The sequence below is a fragment of the Platichthys flesus genome, chromosome 1 (genome assembly GCF_949316205.1).
Source record: "Platichthys flesus chromosome 1, fPlaFle2.1, whole genome shotgun sequence".
Taxonomy (NCBI): domain Eukaryota; kingdom Metazoa; phylum Chordata; class Actinopteri; order Pleuronectiformes; family Pleuronectidae; genus Platichthys; species Platichthys flesus.
This window is the reverse complement of record NC_084945.1, coordinates 11,467,422-11,488,668: the sequence shown is the minus strand read 5'-3', so window position 1 is coordinate 11,488,668 and position 21,247 is coordinate 11,467,422. Positions and strand designations below refer to the sequence as shown.

General features: G+C 43.5%; 1 protein-coding gene across 3 annotated transcripts in view; it reads left to right on the top strand.

Annotated features, from left to right (window-relative positions):
• apba2b (amyloid beta (A4) precursor protein-binding, family A, member 2b) overlaps nt 1-21,247 on the top strand; it is a 54,643-nt gene that overhangs the window by 21,875 nt on the left and 11,521 nt on the right. For 2 of the 3 annotated variants that reach the window (XM_062384694.1, XM_062384685.1), the window contains 5 exons: nt 6,908-7,501; nt 7,832-9,021; nt 13,577-13,657; nt 15,230-15,269; nt 15,786-15,931. In XM_062384694.1, the coding sequence (XP_062240678.1) occupies nt 6,928-7,501; nt 7,832-9,021; nt 13,577-13,657; nt 15,230-15,269; nt 15,786-15,931 (2,031 nt within the window). In that variant the 5' untranslated portion in view covers nt 6,908-6,927. The remainder of the gene's footprint in view (nt 1-6,907; nt 7,502-7,831; nt 9,022-13,576; nt 13,658-15,229; nt 15,270-15,785; nt 15,932-21,247) is intronic. The other variant, XM_062384703.1, reaches the window with a different exon arrangement.

The following is a 21,247-nucleotide window of genomic DNA, read 5'->3' as shown; positions in this document are numbered from 1 at the left end:
ACGTCAACATTTGCTAATTAGCAGTAAACACAGCTGAGTACAGCTGACATGAACGTCAATACTTTTGAAGGAATACAAAAGTTAAACATTTTCCAGAGAATAATCAGGGGATCAAGGTAGAACTACACAAAAAAATGTCAACAAAACGAAAGAATGTTATTGAGTAAATAGTTCTTTGATTTCTCCCTTAAGAGTGTTTTATCCATCTGGGGAAGGCCTCCCCTTTAGCTTTGTTCTTGGATCCTGTTTTACACCACAGTGAATTTGTGTGGAGCCTTGTATGTTGCTTGTGTTTGTAAAGCTCCGAGCAAAGGATTGAAGAAAATGCCTGTGTGCTGGATCCATTCTGCCTTCATTTGTTGTTCAGGAGCAAATTTACTCTTTACACCCAAAGTGATGCTGTGTCTTATGTTTCCAAAACGGCTAGATAAATAGATAATGTGTGCGAGCGTGTGTCCGTTTGCTTTGTACTGGGGTTTACTTGATGATTGGCTGAGACGGTCCTCCCCCGGGAGACTGCGCTGGAAAACAAAGGGTTGCCATGGTGACAGTCAAGGGTGAAGGAGGAGGGTGTGTCCGTGGTGTTGTGCCTGAAGTGGCGAGATGGACATTGCCAGGCGGAATGGGGGGGGGGGGGGGGCGAGGGTTCTGTGGTCCTGTGCCACTTGTGCAATTCACCAAGTCCCTGCTCTGCCTCTCTTCCTGTCTCCAGCGTCGCACCCTTGTTGTCGTCCTGGAGCGAGTGGGAGGCTGTGGGGAGAACAAACGCTGCATCTCAATGAGACAGCTGAGAGGAAGCTCATTTTCTCGCTCGGTCTCTCTCGGATGGGGCTTTTAGTCTTCTATTTACCACATAAACTCGGCATGGTCAGGCTATTACACAATTTATCAATACGCTGTATGTTTAATGGCGTGGAAGCGGGGTGAGGGTAGTTTAATTAGTTATACAGATGGAATCTTTACAGGATCGAGTGAAGCAGCGATTACTTCATGGATCATGGAATTTTTTTGACCTGCTCAATGTCTCAGAAATTCCTATTTTGGTCGCTTCTCTGAAAAATAGAATATTAGTAGGGTACATGTGGCAGCCACCTCAGGACACATGATGGCTGGGTCGTTATTAGTGACCAAGGATTTCTTCTCTCCCAGTTATATATACAGCAGAGCTTGACCAAAACAGTTAATGCCTGTATTTACATTTTCCACACGCTGGCTGACACAGTGCCCCTCTCTACTACCCACAACAAATAAAACAAAACTAAATTTATAGCATAATGAGCCATGTAATAGAGGCAGATGGGGTTATTGGGGTAAATGTGGACATATAAAATAAGACGTTTGGGAAACAATGACGTGAAAGCTTACTACACAAATGCCCGCTGTTGCTTTGTGTAGTGAGTGTGTCCAAGAAACAACGATGCTCACAATGTTCTGGTATTTGCTTAATCAGATCGTAGACTTTATTGCTGCCCATTTTTTGTGTTTCCATCTGATCTGAGATATTTTGTACAGCTAAGGTCATGTGGACGAAATTTTCTTTAAGACTAAGTGGTTAAAAAATATCTGCCTTAGTGTGGACAAGGCCTTGGATCATAACCCTATAACCCAATACTGTATATAATATCAACCCTAGAGAATCTGAATTTGTTCTAAGAGGGCGGTCTAACTGAGTTTAGAAGTGATTACTCTCCATTCCATCCTTGTCCATCCCTGAAGAACAGAAGTATATGGAATAGATATGTACTGTAATTATAGAGAGGGAAAGTGGGAGAGAGGGCGCGAGAGCACACCTCAAATGAAACAGCAATTTCCTCAGTAGCAGCAGGTAGTCAGGTCTTCATTTTCAAAACACATGAGGTGGAAATGATTATTTCTCTCCATTCTCACTTTCTCTCACAGTGATCTCTCCATATTCCATCCCTGTTTGTCTGCTTTTAACTTTAGCAGATTGGTCTCATCCTTTTGCCTTTTAATTATTATTGTATCATTATCCTCATAAGAGGACTATGTAGACTACAGTTGTATTTTATATATGTTAGGTACTGTATGTCAAACTCACTCCATGACCTGGCTCAACTTTAGGAAAAGCATTAAAAAGGTAATTATAAAAGAAGAAAGTTTCAGTGTCATTGTAGAAGGAATGAAAGAGATGACATGAGCCGGACATGCATGGAAAACAAGCCGTGATTCAGACATAATCTTTTGCAGAATGTGCAGAGAATTTCTCATTAATGTAGAAAAATCAGAAGCATCAACTGCAGGTGAAACAAATCTGAAAATAGATCCAAATGGAGGGAGACACTCTCGGGTCAGTAACAATGAAAAGCAAGCGGTCCACCTAACTGCTGCAGTTTACAGTGTGGCGACTGCAGCTGCCTTCTTGCCTACAGGATGTATCATGATGGAAATGAACTGGAACAAGAGAGAACACGATGTTTAACCTTTCCAGTGAGCCTCTGACTCCACTCCCACTCTTTACACTGTTACGCCACAGAGCTCTCAGATGGACGCTCCTCATTGCAAACAGCTGAGCCTCAAGCAAATGTGCCAAAAAAAAAAAATGAGTCAAAAAATAATATGAATGAATCATTTGAATTTATTAAAAAGCAGATATGTCATAGGTCATTGCTATGTCATCGTTTCTCTCCTCCACGTATCGGAGTGTTGGTGACCTCAGTGAAATGCCAAAGGAATCAATGGTTACACTTATTTCTGTTTCACTGCATGTAAAGAAGACTGAAGCAGAACCATTATGTTAGAGGAGTATGACCGATGATCCTCTTTCTTCATGGTTCTTTCATGCTGTCGTCACTCCTCCCCTACCTTCCACAGAAACATTAGTATTCCCAAGACCCGTACTCTGACCGAACCATCTGCTGTTTCTGGACTCGTCTTGCCTTCACTCTCCTTAGCCGTTCTTTAAAACACACACACACACACACACACACACACACACACACACACACACTGAATACATGAGACGACAGACTTGCACAAGTGGTCCCCAGCTATATCTTAAAACTATTTAGATACAGCAGACAGGGTGGTGTGCTGCTGTTGGTACTGCCTCTGTGTGTGTGAGAGAGAAGCCTTTCTTAGTGATAAAGGTAATGGCCTGAATCAGTTCCTACATTTCAGTGCATTGTGCAGGAGAAAGATATTGTGTGTGTGTGTGTGTGTGTGTGTGTGTGTGCGCACATAGAAAGAGGTACACAGTGATTGGTCCGGCTGGATACTGATTTCTTTTTGTGCCACTCATTTTCTTTAGCCTCCTCATTTCTATTCAGGTTGGCATGAGCCTGGAGCGTATCTCTGTACATTAAGCAGTAGGGAGAGAAACAACCTGCCTGGGGAGACTCACTCAGACACAGTCTTTTAAAATACCATCTGCGGCCAAGTGCAATTAGAGATCTTGGAGAAGCATGCTGTAGGAGAGAATACCGTCTGATTTTGTATTAGGTTTGAGAAAAAGGCTGGACTCAAAGGGCAGACACCAGAAAGCAGAGACACAGGGTGTTTTGAGATGTTAAATAGAACATTTGTAACAAGACTAAGAATGTAGTTAGTCAGGCAGGCAGGCGTCCAATGTAAGAGATCCAAGGGGAACCAGGGCCCTGGTGGCTGGATTTGCGGTTATCTGGGTAAGCTACGAAGCTTGTTTACCTTACATCTGGGTAAATCACCAGGGTAACTTATGAACGGCTAACCTGCTCCGGAGCAGGTTAAGTTGGAGATGAGAGATAAACCCATAAAATCTCCACCCACTGACCAATCGTTTACTTGTCATGAAGTTGTCAACACCATTCTTAGAGGATCACATTGAGCAAAGAAAGAATTATTGTTCTGTCTTTGAGACTCGCTGAGTCAGTCTTCACCAAAATGACACTGCGCCGTGCACATTCTCCTTAAAAGGAAGGATAAGAGAAATACCAATCGCTGTCTGCCTGGTTAACACGTCCAGTACATCTCAATGTCGCCCTGTTTCCAGGTATATCCTGTCGCCAAAACACCAAATGTTCACAGTCACGTTCCAATAGGTCCATATGTTTTTATTGACTAGTAGTTGCAAACGATGCCACCACAGTGTGTCCCTAGTGTCAGTGCAGACAGTGTGTGTCAACCTGAAGCTCATTAGAGAGGCTTCATCATGTGATTGGGTGAAACATTTTTTTTTAATCTCTCAACCATGATGCTTCTTCACTACAGTTTGACAGGTCTTGTTAGTAAAGAACAGATTCATATCTCGTTCCCGTAGCCAGTCAAACTTGTCCATGTCAGTGATTGGTCACATGCCATAAACACCGCCCCTTTCATGTGCAGGAGCTCAGATCTTACTGAGGCAAACCTGTGTTGTCTTACCAAGTGGATAACCAGCTTCATGTGACCGCTTGGCCTGATTAGGTTAAGTTCGGGGTATGTTGAATTCTCTTCGTATTACTGGCCTCTGGTGAGGAAACCACACACAGACACAAACAGACCAAATGTGGACAACAACACCCAAGAGGGAAGAGGGAAGAAGAAGGTGGGCAGGAGGGGACAGGTAAACAGAGCTAGAGGGTTTAATGTCAACAATTTGACATGGAAGTTGCAGAGTTGGACAAAACCAAAACGTTTCGGTGTCACTTTAGTAACTCTCAGATCAAACTGGTGTCACCCTGGTGCTTTGCCTTTCGAAGACGAGTAGAAAAGACTCATACTGAGCTGAAAAATACAGAGAAAAGTGCTGCTGGGGAAGGTTTCCCTCCCTCGAACCACCTGTTGTGTGGCTACACATGTGCCGATGGCACTCGGCTGTCAGCTGCTGGCTTATACGGTTTAGTTAAGTTTAACTAAGTTTATTTTACCCAAATCGGAAATTAGGGATATTGCGTTGAGCAACGTGGATGATTATAGGTTTGTGGCTCATAATAATTGGGATTCTGCCTGTAATGACAAACGTGGCGGAGCTTGTCCCCAAAGTCATAACTATAACGTTGTGTGTTTAGCTTTGTTTTAAATAGGATGATTGTTCTCATTCAGTTGAAGTCGGGTTGTGGATCGTTGGTATAAGGCCGAATAGACAAAAGTCATACAAGTGTGTGTTTTGTTATTATGGCATTATACCATTTATCTAATGCATGCAAATTCAATAAACCCAGTCAAATCTGAAATACATGCCAGACAAAGCAGATTTGGGAAAAGCCAACTGGCTGGGGATTTCTAGGATTTCCAAATTTACTTGTTAGCTGTAGTAGCATTCAGGAAAAAAAATATAACACAGATATGAAACACGGTCAACAGTCGGTCAACACCGTTGCAGAAAATAAGGCCTTGTGAATGTATGGAAGCCAACAAAGGGGGGGTCAAAGGGTATCAGCTCCCAGGGGATGCGGTTACCCATAGTTACCCATCCTTACCCTCAGCTCGGGGGGGAATTGGATGAGGCAGGGCTTGGTCTCTGCAGGAGGATGCTGGGATATAATGTGGAGGACGGAGGAGGGTGGAGTCAGGGAGCACATGCTGGGTAGCAGCTGGTGGGGGAAGGGAGGAGCAATGACCGGGAGGGAGGTAGGGCCGTTGTTACAGCGGATCCCAGTGCTATTGTATCCTACATCCCAGCTCAGGACCTGAGGTAAGACAGACAGTCCTGATGTGTCTTTTTCTATATTTTGTCAGGTGCATTGATCATAGGTGCCCATGTGTCTTTAACTAAACTATTGTCTCAGTGCATCTGCTGGTGCTCTGACTTGGATACTGTGTGTGTGTGTGTGTGTATGTATGTCTGTGTGTGTGTGTGTCGGTGTGTGTGTGTGCATCTGAGCATGTGTATGGTACTAGGTTGTGCAGAGCTAATTAAGCAGTGTAATCACTGGTGATGGAAAATGTAATTATGGGGAAGTAAAATGGGGGAAAGCATCAACAGGATCCCTCTGAGGACAGTTGTTCATGGCAACTAGGTGGCACAACAGAGCTGGGATAGGGACAAAATGGATGACTGGGCACCAAGGGCACACCTAGCAGAAAGAAATATACAGTAAACAACCTCCGAACTTAAAATACAAAGAGGAAATGTGCTCTTGTTGGTATAATTTTTCATGTTTTTTTTCATTCATGTTTTATTGGATAACTTTATCTTATTGGAGAACGTTTTTGTATTGGGGAAAGTAAGTTTAATACTTGTTTGCAATGAGTAGTTCATATTAAAAGCTACTACTAAGTTTACAAGTGATGACGCCACCAACCTGCTGCCTTTTTTTATTCCGTCTCTCGCACTGGAGAGGCCATCATTGTCTCCCATGGTGACCACTCTCACTCGCCAAGCTACTGGAGAATCAATAACAGTCTTGATTGGGCTGATCATTTGCAAACCCAGTGGTATCAGTCCACATGTGAAGATGACCTTGATTTACCTATTGATTATTTGGGTTGCAGTGTCCCTTTAGGTTTATGTGAAGCTTGCATGCTAAGAAAGACTCTTCTCTTTGTGTGCATCGTTCAAATGTTAATCCTGTGCAATATATCAGCACACCGTTGTGTATTTGAGGCCAAAGTTGTGCTAAGTTGGCACAGGAGAATTTCTCTGACTGTTCGATAAAGTGAACCAGAGCCTGTCATGCTCGGTTACAAGAATAGCTTGGTTCATTAAGAATCAAAAATTTGTTTCAGTGGTTTGCAGAATGTAAAGAGTGAGGGATTAGTGCAGGTCAGTGTTTTTAAGGATGTACTCTGTGTTCTATAAAGGACATCTTCTTAATGCAGAATTTGCCATTATGATGAGGGGTGGTATCACTTTCCTGCTGAAACACACTGCTCTTTTTTTACTCACTTCTATTGCACTGCCTCTTATGATAGGTTTACATGGGTTGATTAACAGTTGTATTTGATGTTGCTCTAAAGCTGTGCCCCCCTGTCTCCTTCTCTTTCCCAGGATCAAACCGATAAAAATGCATGGCCTGTAAGGCGGCAATCATGGCTCACAGGAAGAGGCCTGGGACGAGTGGAGGAAGCAGTATGGCTGCTCCAGGTCCTGTGTCCTGTCCTGCCCCTCGTCCTACAGAGCCATGTGACATGAAACCCCTCCCCCCTCGACAACGCCCAGTTCGCTACCCCAAAGTGCGGCGTGATCCGAAACCTCTCCCCCGCTCCTTCAAGGCACACTATTCCTCTGCCGAGACCCAAGACGTGGGTCGCAGTCATTCAGAGGTGGAGGTGGATGTGGCTGTGGACACAGAGGTGGAGGTGGATGTGGATGTGGATGTGGATGTGGATGTGGATGTGGATGTGAATGTGGATGTGGATGTGAATGTGGACACAGAGGTGGAGGTGAAGCGGTACAGCCCCCAAGCAGACGCAGAACGGGAGGATCCGCTGCCAGTGACACACTCTACGGCAGAACATGAGCAGGAACATGAAAAAGACCACCATCACCCGGCAGAAGTCCACGGTGGAGCTGACAGCCTGGATGATGACTCCAGCTCGGACTATATCAACAACACCTCAGATGACGAGGACTATGATGACGGTGAGTCTGACGTCAACCATCTTCATTATTGTAAGCATTGCAAGAATCTTTCCTCCACTTTCCTCGTTGTTATTTTGAATTATCAATTCCACTTATCCACTTCCACCAATTATTAAGATTCTGATTAAGCCTCTATATAAGAATGTTGGGTAAACAAAAAGAGGATTCGTACACACTTTCTTTCATGTCAAGTCCCCCATGAAAACAAACTTGAAAACCATGGCTCCCAGTGTTAGTAAGTGGTTTGAGATTAATGGAGAATCAAATATGATTCAGAGATGACCCAAAGATATTAAGAAACATGTCTGTTTGTGACCATAAACACTCCAGGACTGGCAGAGGAAGACGAGGGTGTGACTTACTACATTCGCTACTGCCCAGAGGATGACAGCTACCTGGAGGGTGTGATGGACTGTAGCAGCCAGGGTGACTGCAACCAAAGCGAGAGCCACAGCCAGGGGGACGGCGCCAGCACCACGCAGCCCATTGAACCCCACACAGACGAATGCCAGGAGGCTGTGGAAGGTTCGGCTGCAGAGGAAAAGGGTGAGGGAGGGGTACAGGTAAGAGAGGAAGAATGGGTGGAAGATGAGGAGGCAGAGGGAACAGTGAGGGAAGAGTGGAGAGAGGAGGAGGAAGTGGTTAGGGAAGAGTGGAGAGAAGAGGAGGAGTTGGCTAGGGAAGAGTGGAGAGAAGAGGAGGAGGAGGAGGCTAGGGAAGAGTGGAGACAGGAAGAGGAGGAGGAGGCTAGGGAAGAGTGGAGACAAGAAGAGGAGGAGGAGGCTAGGGAAGAGTGGAGAGAGGGTGATGAAAATGCAAGCGAGGAGTGGAGAGGGGAGGGCGAGGTCAGGCAGGAGCAGTGGGCTGGGCGAGAGAGGCACAGGGTGGAGGAGTGGGTTGAGGAAGAGGGGAAGGTTCGCTGCGAAGTGGTGGAGCAAGACCCGGATGAGCAGATATACAACGGAAGGCCGGAACCCATCCTGGACCATCACCACCACAAACCCTCCCTGCAAGACCCCCTGCAAAACCGAGGTGAGGAGGAGGAGGCAGAGAGCGAGGAGTACTTCCCTAATGAGGAGGAAGATGAGGAAGGTGACGAGGAGGAGAGACACGGAAGGGCCTACACCGGAGACTACTATGCCCCCGAGGACAATGGAAACTCAGTGCGAGTCTCTCCGTACCGTGGCCGTAAAGTGGTGGTGGTAGAGCGGGAGACAGGCGAGGAGGCGGAGGAGGACATTGACCAAATTGTCGCTGAGATCAAGATGAGTATGAGCATGGGGAGTCTAAGCAGCGGTACCGACCAAAGCCCAGAGGAGCTGCTGCAGGACCCCGCGCCGAGTGACTACTCTCTCGCCAGGCCTGACCCGACCCACTACCCACCTGCTCACCACCGGCACGACAGCAGGCCCAAGTCTCTGAATCTCCCCTCCATGCACCACAACAACCCTGACCTCCAGAGGCCGATCAAGGCGCATCCACGTTCCCCTGAAGACAGACAGAGATGGGCTCAGGAGCAGGTGAGCTGTGTGCGAAACATGGATGATATTTTACAATGGACACATACACTTAAACACAATTATACTTGCTTTTATCTTCATACAAGCATCTGAGATCACACGAGTGCAGCAGCACCACGATTTGTTATCAAGCTACAGCTACAGCAGATTTCAACAAAACTTAAGATGAGTTGCAGTATTTGTGTCAGTTCAGATCTGGATCAGGGGGCAGATCCAGGATAGATTTTTTTCACTTTCTTTAACATTGAGAGATGGCGTTTTTCAACATTTTGGGTGATTTCTCAGATAATGATTTATGATTCTTCTGGCACGTTTTGGGGACTGATATTTACGAGATTGGGCAGTTAAGTGTAGATTAAAAAAATCGGGACTAAGTTAATTTAAACATGGTTTCATAAGGGGAGTGTTGGGTGAAGGTAAGCATTACATTACATATGTCATCTGGCATATGCTTTCATCCAAAGCGACTTACAATTAGTGCATTATACATCTGTGGGGGGCCATTTAGGGATTCAGTATCTTGCCCAAGGACACATCGGCATGCAGATGGGGAAGAGTGAGGATTCTCTACCCCTCAGCCACAGCCACTGCACTGTACTTACTATGGTTGGATTGCATTGTTTAGTTCATAACCGAAAACAACTTTGTAATCATGTTTACATTTTCAATCCAGTGTGAGATGAGAGGTTATGATGGCAGAGAGTTTGCAAATGAAATTGCTTTAGTAGATTGCAACGTTTTTTCCAGTGTAATGAAAAGGGAGATCACTGACACTGGTGTTATTTGTAACCATCTTAACATTAAAAATATAAAAACCTACAGTACAGCATAAAAAAAGATATATGAAGGCGCTTATTATCCATGCTGTGCATGGACTCCCTTGCTCTCCTGTTAGGTATCAAAACTGTGTCAATGTATCTGCATCAACTAAGAAACTAACACATTGGAGATTTCTAAATATACAAAGGAATACCCATTATGTAGCTCATAGACTTAATTCAAACAATAACAAAGAAAAATGTTCCCTTTTACCTTCAAAAAGGGTTACATTTAACTTACTGCATTAATTATCTTGCAAAAATATATTTGTCCTTACTTTCATTACTCGTCTGATGCAATTTCCCTCTGTAGGTAAAGTGGAAAAAAAGGCTCTGAGATGAACAGAGGGAAGATGTAATAAACCTGACATCATAATAGTAACACAACAAGGTTAATCTGGTCAGAGCCCATATAGAGCATGTTCTGTATAATCAGGTTATTTTACTGCTCTGTAGCACCGGGGATGTTTAAAGGATCTTCGTGGTGAGGAGCTGGCGATGAGTTACAGGTGACGTGCTCACCATTACCATCCAGAGAAGAGCTGGAGCCTCACCCCTCCCCCACGTTACCTTGAGATGTCCTGCTCCTCTTCTCTCTCCCTCTCACTGCATGAATGCAGTGTGTGGAGTGCATTTGCACACACACACGCTCACACACACACACACACACACACACACACACACACACACACACTCACTCTACAGACACCACGATAGACCCATGCACACACATGCTGAGCTCCCCCATCTTCTAAAAGTCAGATGGTAAAAGGAGAACAGAGATGGTCTCCTGTGGGCATCCTGGTGATAAACACCTGCTCCACAATGTGCACATGTGCATGTACATCCGCTGTGTGTGCCTCATTCCTAACACAGAACTGGGTCACTCCGTGTAACTAGATTAAACTGAAAGAAAGAACACTGCAGATTCAGACGATTCCCAGTCTCACTCAAATGATTCTCGGCTTTTGTCCTTCGATATCAATGAAATGTTCTCTCCGCACCACTTCAACTTGAACCTCAAACGGAACTGGAACAACGATGAATTTAGAATCAGCTCTGCTGCAAACCGTGAAGCCAAAGGATTAGAGTAACAAAACAGAGGCAAGTCATCAAGGTGCACAGTGTGTTGGTGGGACATATTTGGGCAAAGTAAAGTATAACAACGGATTTTAATCTAATTTTAAATTGTGCTGCACCCGTGTGTCAGCCCGTCGGAAATATGTAATTCTATTTCAAATCAATCATATTTTATCACAGTGTTTGGCGAGTAAACTCAGTGGCCTCAGTATTACCTTTAGCTGAAGGTGCTAACCAGAGGAGTAGCATCTATTACATCATTTATGACGTGTCCCGCTAACTTTGTCCTGTTGTGAACACACACGTTGATAGAAGCTGCCAGTTCTTTTCAGTGGTGGTCTCACGCATCTATTATGTTAATGAGTTCAAATACATGCAGTGCTGACTGATTGATGGTGAAGTTCTACATGTTGAATATTTGTTATTACAAATGAAGGCGTGTTAAAGGCTTCACGGATCTCTAGGGATTCTGCACATGACAATAGTTTTGTAGAGCATTTAGCATTCCATCCCACCGAACAACAGAAAACACAAATCTCATCTTTAATGGTTGTTTTCACAATTCATCAGGCAATACGATGAAAACTGATAGGGACTGTATGCATCGATTTATTTTTACTAAGGAGGCGGCTGATGTCATGTTTGTCATAATTAATTTCATATCCACATGCACAACAGCACAGCGTGTTCCTCTGAATTTCACTTTGTCTCTGCCAGGAGGAGGAGGTTTTTACTGGCAGGAGGATGTTAATGAGGAGTTGTGGACGGCAGAATGGATATCCAGGGGAATAAATGTAATCCTCCCTCTGTGGGATTATATGATGGACATACTGTACATATTAATACATATATGATGAGAGAAGAGACAAGAGAAAGAGCCGGCTGAAGGACAAGTGAAAGACAGAACGTGTCCATGTGCCCGACCACAGCTTATCTTTAAAAGAAGGCTTTAGCTGCTAATGGATTATTTTTTGTTTCTTACCTCCACCAAGGAGGTGATGTTTTTACCCCTGTCTGTGTTTTGGTTGGTTTGTATGTTTTTTTTGGAGCAAGATTATCATATATGATTAAAATGAAGCAAGAACAGGCTACACTGTAAAAATGCAAACATTAACATCCCTTTTTCCTACAATCGGACCGCTTGTCAGAGCTGTTCGACCTTCCACTAATGCTGCCGAAAAACAATTAATGACGACTGACAAGCAGTTTTCTGTGTATTCTGTGAAAAAGTAATTTTACTTTGGCTTATTTCAGCCATGAAACAATCGCTGGATAAACAATCCTCCTCACGTTAGATGCACCTCTTTTCTGCACATGAATCATTAAACATCTTTCATTTTTCTGCAAAGGCTGGGAGAGAAATGTCCGCCCACAAGCTGGAGCAGAACGCAAATATGACATATTTATATTATTTCTTACCAGGAAGGTAAACAGGAAAGCTGAGATTATGTTTGTGTAAGACTTGGATCATGTTTTTCCAAAATTGAATTACTTTTTTGAGGTGAACAAAATATAGTGAAAATAAATGATTGTATTCTGTTATTTGCTCAGATTTGAGGAACACACAGTATGCCATTGTCACTGTCAGGAAATAACAAGCATGGGCTCAACCAGCTTTTGAACATACAAATCAATTCACGTCATCATAACAAAAACACAAAGCCTTTCAAATCAATTCTGAAATCCACAGGTAGCCAGTGCATTGAAGATTGAAGTTATAATGTGCTCATATTTCACATTCACGAGAACCCATACTGCTGTATTTTTATAAATGAAGAGGGTTGGGAGATTTACAGGGACGTCAGGCAAACAATGAAGAGTGGCTGTGGCTCAGGAAGTAGAGCGGGTTGGCAGTTTGATCCCAGTCTACCCTGTTCCGTGTGCCAAAGTGTCCTTGGGCAAGATATGGAACCCCAAATTGCTCCTGAGAGCTGAACCGACAGTGTGTGTGTGTATGCTGACATATGATAGAAAAGGTGCTGCACATGGTGAATGGTTGAATGGCAAACTGTACTGTAAAGTGCTTTAAGTGGACTTCAAGACTAGAGAAACGCTAAATATATACAAACCATTAGTTGGCTTGAAAAAAAAACCATTAATGATAATTTGTCCATCATTAAAATAAATTAGCCTGGCACTCAGTAGAGCACATCTCTCTGCCAAGGCCCAACAGTCCCCTTAAATTCAACCAAGCTGCACCAAATTTCACACACTATAAATATACGTTCCCTAAATGTGCCCGATTTTTTTTCCATCAAGATCCATTAATTATCCCCTGGGAAAAATGGTCTTATCTTGCAATGTTAAAGAAAGTGACCCGGATCAACACACACCGTTTTGTGTGAATCCATTCAGTTGTTTTTGTGAAATCTTGCAAACAAACAAACAAACCAACAACAAGCAGATAGGGGGTGAAAACATAACCCACTTGGTTCTCCACTTCAGAGCCTAAGCAGAGAGACATTTGTTATTATGCCCAGAGGAATCTTTTTTCTGTCTGAGCATACAAACATTCAAAGCCATACACTTGTGAGTCTCTTGACCTTTCCTCCAACCGAGCTACAAGATGCAGAAACACTGATGAAATGTTGAGCATGCCTTTTCTTTGTTTTTTTTTTAAATCCACTCACACCTGCTCTTGTGTGTTGACCCGGCAGGTGAGCAACGGTGCAGAGCAACCCAGAAAGCAGCAGCGCTCCGACCTCAACGTCCCCCTGGAGAACAACAATGTACCAGAGGTAAGATGTCATTGTGTATTCCGTCTGCAGCAAATCCTTCATCATCCTTTAGATCTGTTGTGTTTTTGCACATTAGCGAGAGACAGCGGCGTTGTGTATGTGAGCGAGCCTGTTTGTGTGTACATGTGTGTGTGAATGTCTGCGTAATTGTGTAATTACAACATCAGCTCATGTCCTCTGCTTACGGCGTGATAACGTCCTGGTAATTTAGTAGCGTGTCGGGCTAGGTTTTATGAGAGCCATTTTTCACAGGGCTGTCTGCGGTGGACGTCTCCTGCACAGGCTCCACCCACAGTAGTTTGTCCTTGTGGTGGTGTAAACAATGTGAATGTATAGTGAGCAGCATCCTACAGATCCAGAGTTTGAATCCCTTGAATCACTATTCACAGCTCGCTCTGTGGCCTGTGTAGCCTCCTTTAAATCCTCCACCCTCCACAGTTTATCCCAGTGTTATTGAAGTGGATGAATAATGATTTGCAACCTGTCCACACCCACTTTTGCTGTCCCCTTGAGCAATGTAATCCATGTACCCATCTCCTGCAGCATAAGAAGTACTGAGGTGGGAATGCATGTAGCTGTGTGAATTCAGGGCAGGACACTGCAGAAGAAAATAGAGAACTCTGAATATTTATGATGCCTATTCTTAGCAGAAGCACCAAAGGGAATTTCTCTACAGGGATCAAGAGTTTAGCCGGTTCCCTGGCCGCACTGTACGTGACTGAATTTTCTAAATGCCCTTTGCGTCGTCAATCTTTGAAACCAGGTGAGGGTGGGATGATTTGCATCTCTGCAAGTCAAGTCGAATCTCATCAAACCTGCTGCTGAAACGACATTGATGCCAATGATGGAGAGACAAGGTCATTAAAACAACACAGTTAAGCTGCTTTCAGACATGCACAGAATTCCGCAGATCCTCCACAGTTTCTCCCGAGGACGTGGATGTTTGAGTGGGACCCTGCAGAGTTTGTGCCGACTTTCTCCGCCTAGCACTAAGTCCACAGAAAGTCGTGAGGAGCTGATGTGAGAACACAGCAGGAGATCCCTCACTGGATTCACAGCGACCGACTGGATGGGTTGATCACACTTTTAACACACGGCAAATGCAAAAATGATTAATACTAAAGGAGAAATTAGGATGAAAAATTGGGGCCATACAAATATAAGACTCTGATGAACCTATCAAGAGAGTTTGTGGTGTTATGAGCCGACACAGGTGTCGGTGTGTTGTAAACAGAATCACATGATCTCCGCAGAAGAATACATTTGAATTACAACCTACCACTGCCTCCTGCACCACCACTGAGAGTTTGCTGTTGTGAACACGTCAGAGCAGAGGGCCTCCTGCTGTGTTGATCATGTGTGAAAGGCAAACTGTAGAGAAAGTCTGTATCCAATGTCTGAAAACAAAATTTTTTGTAGTAGCAGGGTGACTTCTGTTAAACAAGTGATGGACAGGCATGCCAGCCAAACATTTCATTCGTATAGAAGGGTTTGATTTTTTCTACTTCCACGGTCATGTTTAATTCACTGATAACCTACTCGCATCGGTCATATCATGTTTCTGTCTTTCAGCCAACGAAGAAGGCTGCATCGTTCCCCAGCTTTGTCGACGGTAAGTTCATCTCTCTTCACATCTGTTTGACGATACAATCTAAATATTATAATTGAGTGGAACTATTCCAAATATTGCTCAGGCCTCCGTCTGTCACATCAGAGGCCTGATCCAACTCTTCCAGCTTTCTCTCGCTGCCTCTGGGCAGATTCTGGCTCTAATAACGTGTGAGGGGCTGAGTTGCCTGTCTGCCCCCTGAGTGGGCGTCTGAGAGTCCATATCTTCATATCACAGAGGCAGATTAATCTCAGCCCGGCCTCCCCACAGCTCTGCACCTCCATTAGCTCACAGCCTGTGGCCATCTCGCCGCTCAGTCCCACCCAGCCTGTCATCATCATCTCGCCATCTCCCGAGGAACAGTGTTTGGCTCTATTTCTCCACACTGCACGTCGACTGGAGTGATTACAAATAATACTCCTCACCCCTTCGCACAGCCGACCCTTTCAGTCTCACCACGCTCTCTCTCTTCCCCCTTGTCTCCATCGCTAACCACCATCTCCTCTGCCTCTGGCCTAGTCCCAGGACCGTGTGAGCCAGAAGACCTGATTGATGGAATTATCTTTGCTGCTAACTACCTGGGCTCCACTCAGCTGCTGTCTGAGAGGAACCCGTCCAAGAACATACGCATGATGCAAGCGCAGGAGGCTGTCAGCAGGGTCAAGGTACTGAAAAACAAACCCACTCACATCACGGCACGCCGACTCAAACATGCAGAGAAGAAAACCATTCCATGATCAGCAGGCCGTGTCTTTTTCAGTTCTGCTGCTGTTCTCCCCTGGATGAGGGATACAGATCTAATCTAGGAGGCAATATAACCTTCAGGGGGATTTAGTAGCTGTTTCCTCTCCACAGTCTTTCCCAGGGACCGAAAACCTTCCAAGGAACCCAAGACCTTTACTTTCATTTGCTCAAGAGAAAACCTGAAACTATATTTAGCTGCTGCACAATAGTTTCTTGTTCAGGAAGGAGACTTTAAATTAGTTAAGGTTGGGATGGAGTCTGCTGGGCCCAATGTTGCTGACTCAGACACTGCAGCTGCTTCCTTCATAACATAAGGAGGTAATGGGTCTCACTAGTACAAATGTTGGGATGAAAGGTGAACATTTCTTGTACTTAATTAACATCAGAAAAAAAGTTATGTTCTTGGCGTTTGAATAGTTCCAAAAAAGGAGTGAGATATTGAACAAAAGAGAAAGGCGGGGTCGAGAGTTTGGAAATGAAGGTGGGAGAGGGAGCAGTGAGGAGAGAACAAAGAGCATGAACTAGATAAACACAACTTTGTTCTTCAGGAGAAAAAAATAACCCTGATACAGTCAGTAGATTGTCTATGTGGAAACAGAGTGCAGTTTTTTACTCTCCTTGTTATTCATTTATTACATCAAACTAACACATCAAAGCACAACAGGATCAATGTGCTTCAAACTGTTTTGTAGTTTTCTCTCATTGGACTGGTTGTACTTGCCTGATCTGACGCTGTTCTTCAGAACCAGGTAGAAAAGCAAAAAGGGTTGTTTAAAAATTGAATTTCAGTTTCCCACTGTTTCTAAAAAAGTTTGACCAGTCAGTAACACAGTGATACAGCCTAACCCCTGAATTTAGGTCCAGAGTTTATAGTTTAGTTTTGGTCTATTGGCTAATGGCTAATAGAACAGAAATTTTGCAAACTTAACATTTGTAGTATGTTGCAAGAACGCCTTGAATCTTGTTTTATCAGGCCACCCGGGTCCCATCATAACTGTTTTTCCATCTTTCTGTCTTTCCTCTGCGCTCTCCTCTCCTTCTCTCCTTGCCGCCTCCCCCCCCCCCCCCCCCCCCGTTCCTCTCTGAGCTCTATCTTCCATCCCTTACTCATGGTTTGTCTCTGTCCATTGACGCAAACAAAAACTTAATAATAATATGAATAAATTAATAAATATGTAAAGGCTGGTTATTTTTCAGTGACAGCCAACCTGTTTCCAACTGCACTAAACTGATCAAATGCAACTTAGACCATATAAAGGGTCAAGTTACCAAAGCGCTGGTTGTCTGGATTGATTTTTTTATTATTTGTTTGACCTGAACCTTTATGTGGAGATGTTACCAGTGGAAACCCTGATAAGATACCAGCAACGTGCCACCACATACTTTTACACAGGCTTTTATTAGTTAGCACTCACTGCTACATTTAGCTTGTTCCTAGTGGCAAAAATTACACAATGTCCCTTGTATCAAGCTGTAATGATGGTGAACAGTGAGAGTAGAAGAAGAATCACAAAACATTGTCAATCAACAGTCAATGATATATGTTATAGTTAGGGTTACAAAGGGGCGGACAATTTCCTGAACTTTCCGGAAGCTTTCCAGGGTAATATTCAGCTCGGGAATTTTGGGAATTTTGAAAAAAAAAGAAAATTACACAAATAAAATGCTGAGCACTAAAAACATCATTCAAAACTCTATTTTAAAGATGTATGGAATGCAGCACACGCTGCAAGTTGAATTTCAACCCTCCACTGTGCATTTCTCCATCACCTGCACAGCTAATTCCAAGCATCCTGCATATTACAGCAGGGCTGTTGAGGCCTGCTGGAGTGTGAAGGACTAGTCAGATAAGTTTCAATGATATAACTGGGGGAAATATATTAACATGCTGATTGAGGATTGTTTATCTGTTCATCTAGCCTATTTCTATTCATTTATCCATCAATTGTAAAATATTTTTAAAGACGATTCCAATTGGCAAACTATTTATATCTCTGGCATTGCTTTTGTGTTTTTTACAAGCTTTTTTGTCATCTTATTCTACAGAACATTGCCAAATGCACTATCTCATGTGTGGAGACATTTCACCCCAGCCAATGTAGAAGGAAAGGCTGTGTACATTTGCAAATACTGTGCAAAGACCTATGTTAAGAATGACACAAAGATCCAGAAGCATATAGTCAAGTGCCCAAAGTTTCCTCAGGGATCTAATCAGCCTATGACAAAACAAAATGTTTATATTTATGTCTGTATATGACAAGGTAAATACAGTTAGTATAAATTACCCACATAATTTCCAGTTTAATCCGCTAATTCCTGTATATTCCCATATATTCCTGTATATTCTCGTTAATTCGGAAAGATTCCAGCTTTGAATATTCCCGGAATTTTGCAACCCTAGTTATAGTCAAAGATCAGTGACGTAGGGTTTTTCCGGCAACTGACCCGATTTATTTTATTCACCAATCTATAATTGAAATCCACACAGAAAACCTGTCAAGCAGCTTTACATGGCTAGTACTTCATGTGTGACCCTATTTGTCACACAGCGTCTGAATACATCTCTCATGCTCAAACATACTGTGAAAAGCAGGATCATAGCTATCTTTAAACCGGGTCCTGATTGCTCCGAATAAAATTGAAATGGACATCGGGCTGTTTGAAATCCTGTTCATATACAAGGCATGCATGGCCTTTTAGTGCAGCTGAAGAACTTATCCAGATTAGGCCACGGGGCATGTGTCTGACACAGCCGGCAGGATAATGGGGCCGCTGACATGTGAACCTCATATTTCCCTTGTTGATCCCTGCTGTTCTCTAATAATGTTGTGATGATGATGTCCCCCGTGCAGTCTCAGAGAGATACTGCAGATGGGTCCTGTGCAGCTTAGAGGAGCTTGACTCATAATATTTTTGTTGAGCTTGATTGTTTTGTTTATCACTGTCCAAAGTGCTTGTGTCCAGCCTTGGGGAAAGTCAATAACTCTGAGTTTTTACACGTATTTGCATTTCAGACACAAAGTCCAGGATATAGATTGGGTCCATACGCTTACCGGACTTTGCCTCTGTCTAAGCCTGTTTGGTTGCACAGTCTCTATCCAAACATTTACTCTTTTATCTCTTGATCATGTGAACACAAGCCTGGCTGGTATTTTTAAATATTGAATGACCTCCTGTGTCGTGGACTACTTTTAGAAAAGTTCACATCCTGCAGAAACTTGTAAAGAAGCCAACAGCTGTCTTGTGGGATAGGTAGGGATGTAAAAGGGTAGAGAAAAAAAGACGGACACATGATGTCTGAACTATTAGTTCAGAAGTATGTAGAGAAAAAGTAAATGGATGCAAGTTTCAATGAACTGTTGTTTGTTTCTTTGGTGAAGAGATCTGTCTTTGGTTGGCTCTAATTCAGACACATTTAGGTTTGTGTAATGTTAAGTAAATAAACATTGAGGCATGTTTAATTAAGAGCCAGACTCAGATGATTATGGCTCATTCTCATACCTCCCTGGTCCTACCACTCAGTCCTATCTTTCAATTTGACAGCCTTCACTGTAATTTGTCCCACTTCTACTTATAGGATTGAGGGTCATTAGTTGTCATGCAGGCTCACAAATGAGTCTCAGTGTGTATCAAAGTGTGACTGAAGAGCGGTTGATGCCTGCTAGAATTTATATAATGATGCAAATCTGCTGGAATGTGATGGAGATACATTTGTGTGTAGACCGATAGAGCAGCAGAAATGTAGTACAGATACAAAATCAGATACTTATTTTGACTCCGTTCTCTGAGGAATATACATTACACATGAAAGTTTTAAATGTTGTCAAGCACATTTCCTGAGTGAAAACAATACGATTATTTTCGAGTTTAAATTGTTGAATGGGTTGAAAGAAAATAGTACAACAGGGTCTGATGCTAACATCCTCCCTACAGTCCTACTAAACAGAACCTGTTTTGTTTTAATATTGAGCTGGGAATAGTAAGTACACATGGTCGGCATAGTTACCATGAATGTTGCATGAAAGACTTTAAATTCACATTATGTGTTTGTTTTTTATATCCGATACTGACAAAGTGGAAAGTCTGTCTTGTTAAAGATTGATTTCTAAATTCATTCTGAACATTCGTAAAATAAAATAAAATGTCTCTCTGAAACAAAACAAAAAAGGACAACAGGGAAAGTTACAGACCAGAATCATTATGTCCCTGCGTGTTTGCTGGTTTCAGAACTTTTTCACCCAGTGAGGGTGTCCATCATGTCCACAGCTGTCCAATCTGTGTTTGGCTCTACTCTTCCTCACTCCCTCTCCCTCTCATGCACAGTTTCCTTACCTGGAAAAGTCTCGTCAGGATTAAAACCATGACAAACGATTGCTTTCACCCTTTTCCTGTTTCCCTCTGCCCGGAACGCGTCCACCGAAAAGGAAGTCGACCGCAGTCTCCTCAATTTGTTCCCCGTGGACAAATCAAATAAGTGCACGTTTAGTCTTTGACATTGAAACGGTCGAATGCTCACAGATCCAATGAACCCGTTGTGCAGTGTGCAGCAGTCATGTATATTTTTGCAGAGCAACCAGGATCCCGATAAGTCGAGTGTACAAGTAGAGGGAGACACTCAGACTCTGCAGTGCTGAGCTGAGCAAGAACAAGTTTGCCACATAAATTGTAGCAAGCCAGTATTGGTTATTTATGCAGATCTTTTTGGCATGATGCTCTCTTTTTGATGTAATATTTATGCAGCTTCACTCCCCACACACATACACACTCACTCGTTCCTGCTGTGTAACCCTCCCCTCTCCTGCTCCACTGCTCAGCAGAGCAGTAGATGCAGCTGAAAGCCTCAGATGCCCGTCTTTGCATTAGAGCCGGTCACGGAGGAGGAAACTTTACAAAGTGAAACCCCGAAAAACAGACTTCCCCCCTTTGGGCTGTTTACTCTGCTGTATTTCCCCCCCAATTCGACTAACAGCTCTTGCACAGTGACTCAGGCAGATATCCAGCCTCATGTTCGCAAATAAGATAATTTAGTTGACGGCTGATGAAGAGAGGGCGCCACAGCTCAGCTTGAGCTTGACATAAAAGATTTGCAGATTTTGGTCCAAGTGCTCAGAGAACCCGAAAAAGATTGCTTATCTAACTCCAGCAGCTGCAGGGCTGAGTCCAATAGAAGATTTTCTGACAAACTAATCAAAAACATTAACTGTGTAAAACCGGCTCCATTTGATCCAAGCTCCATT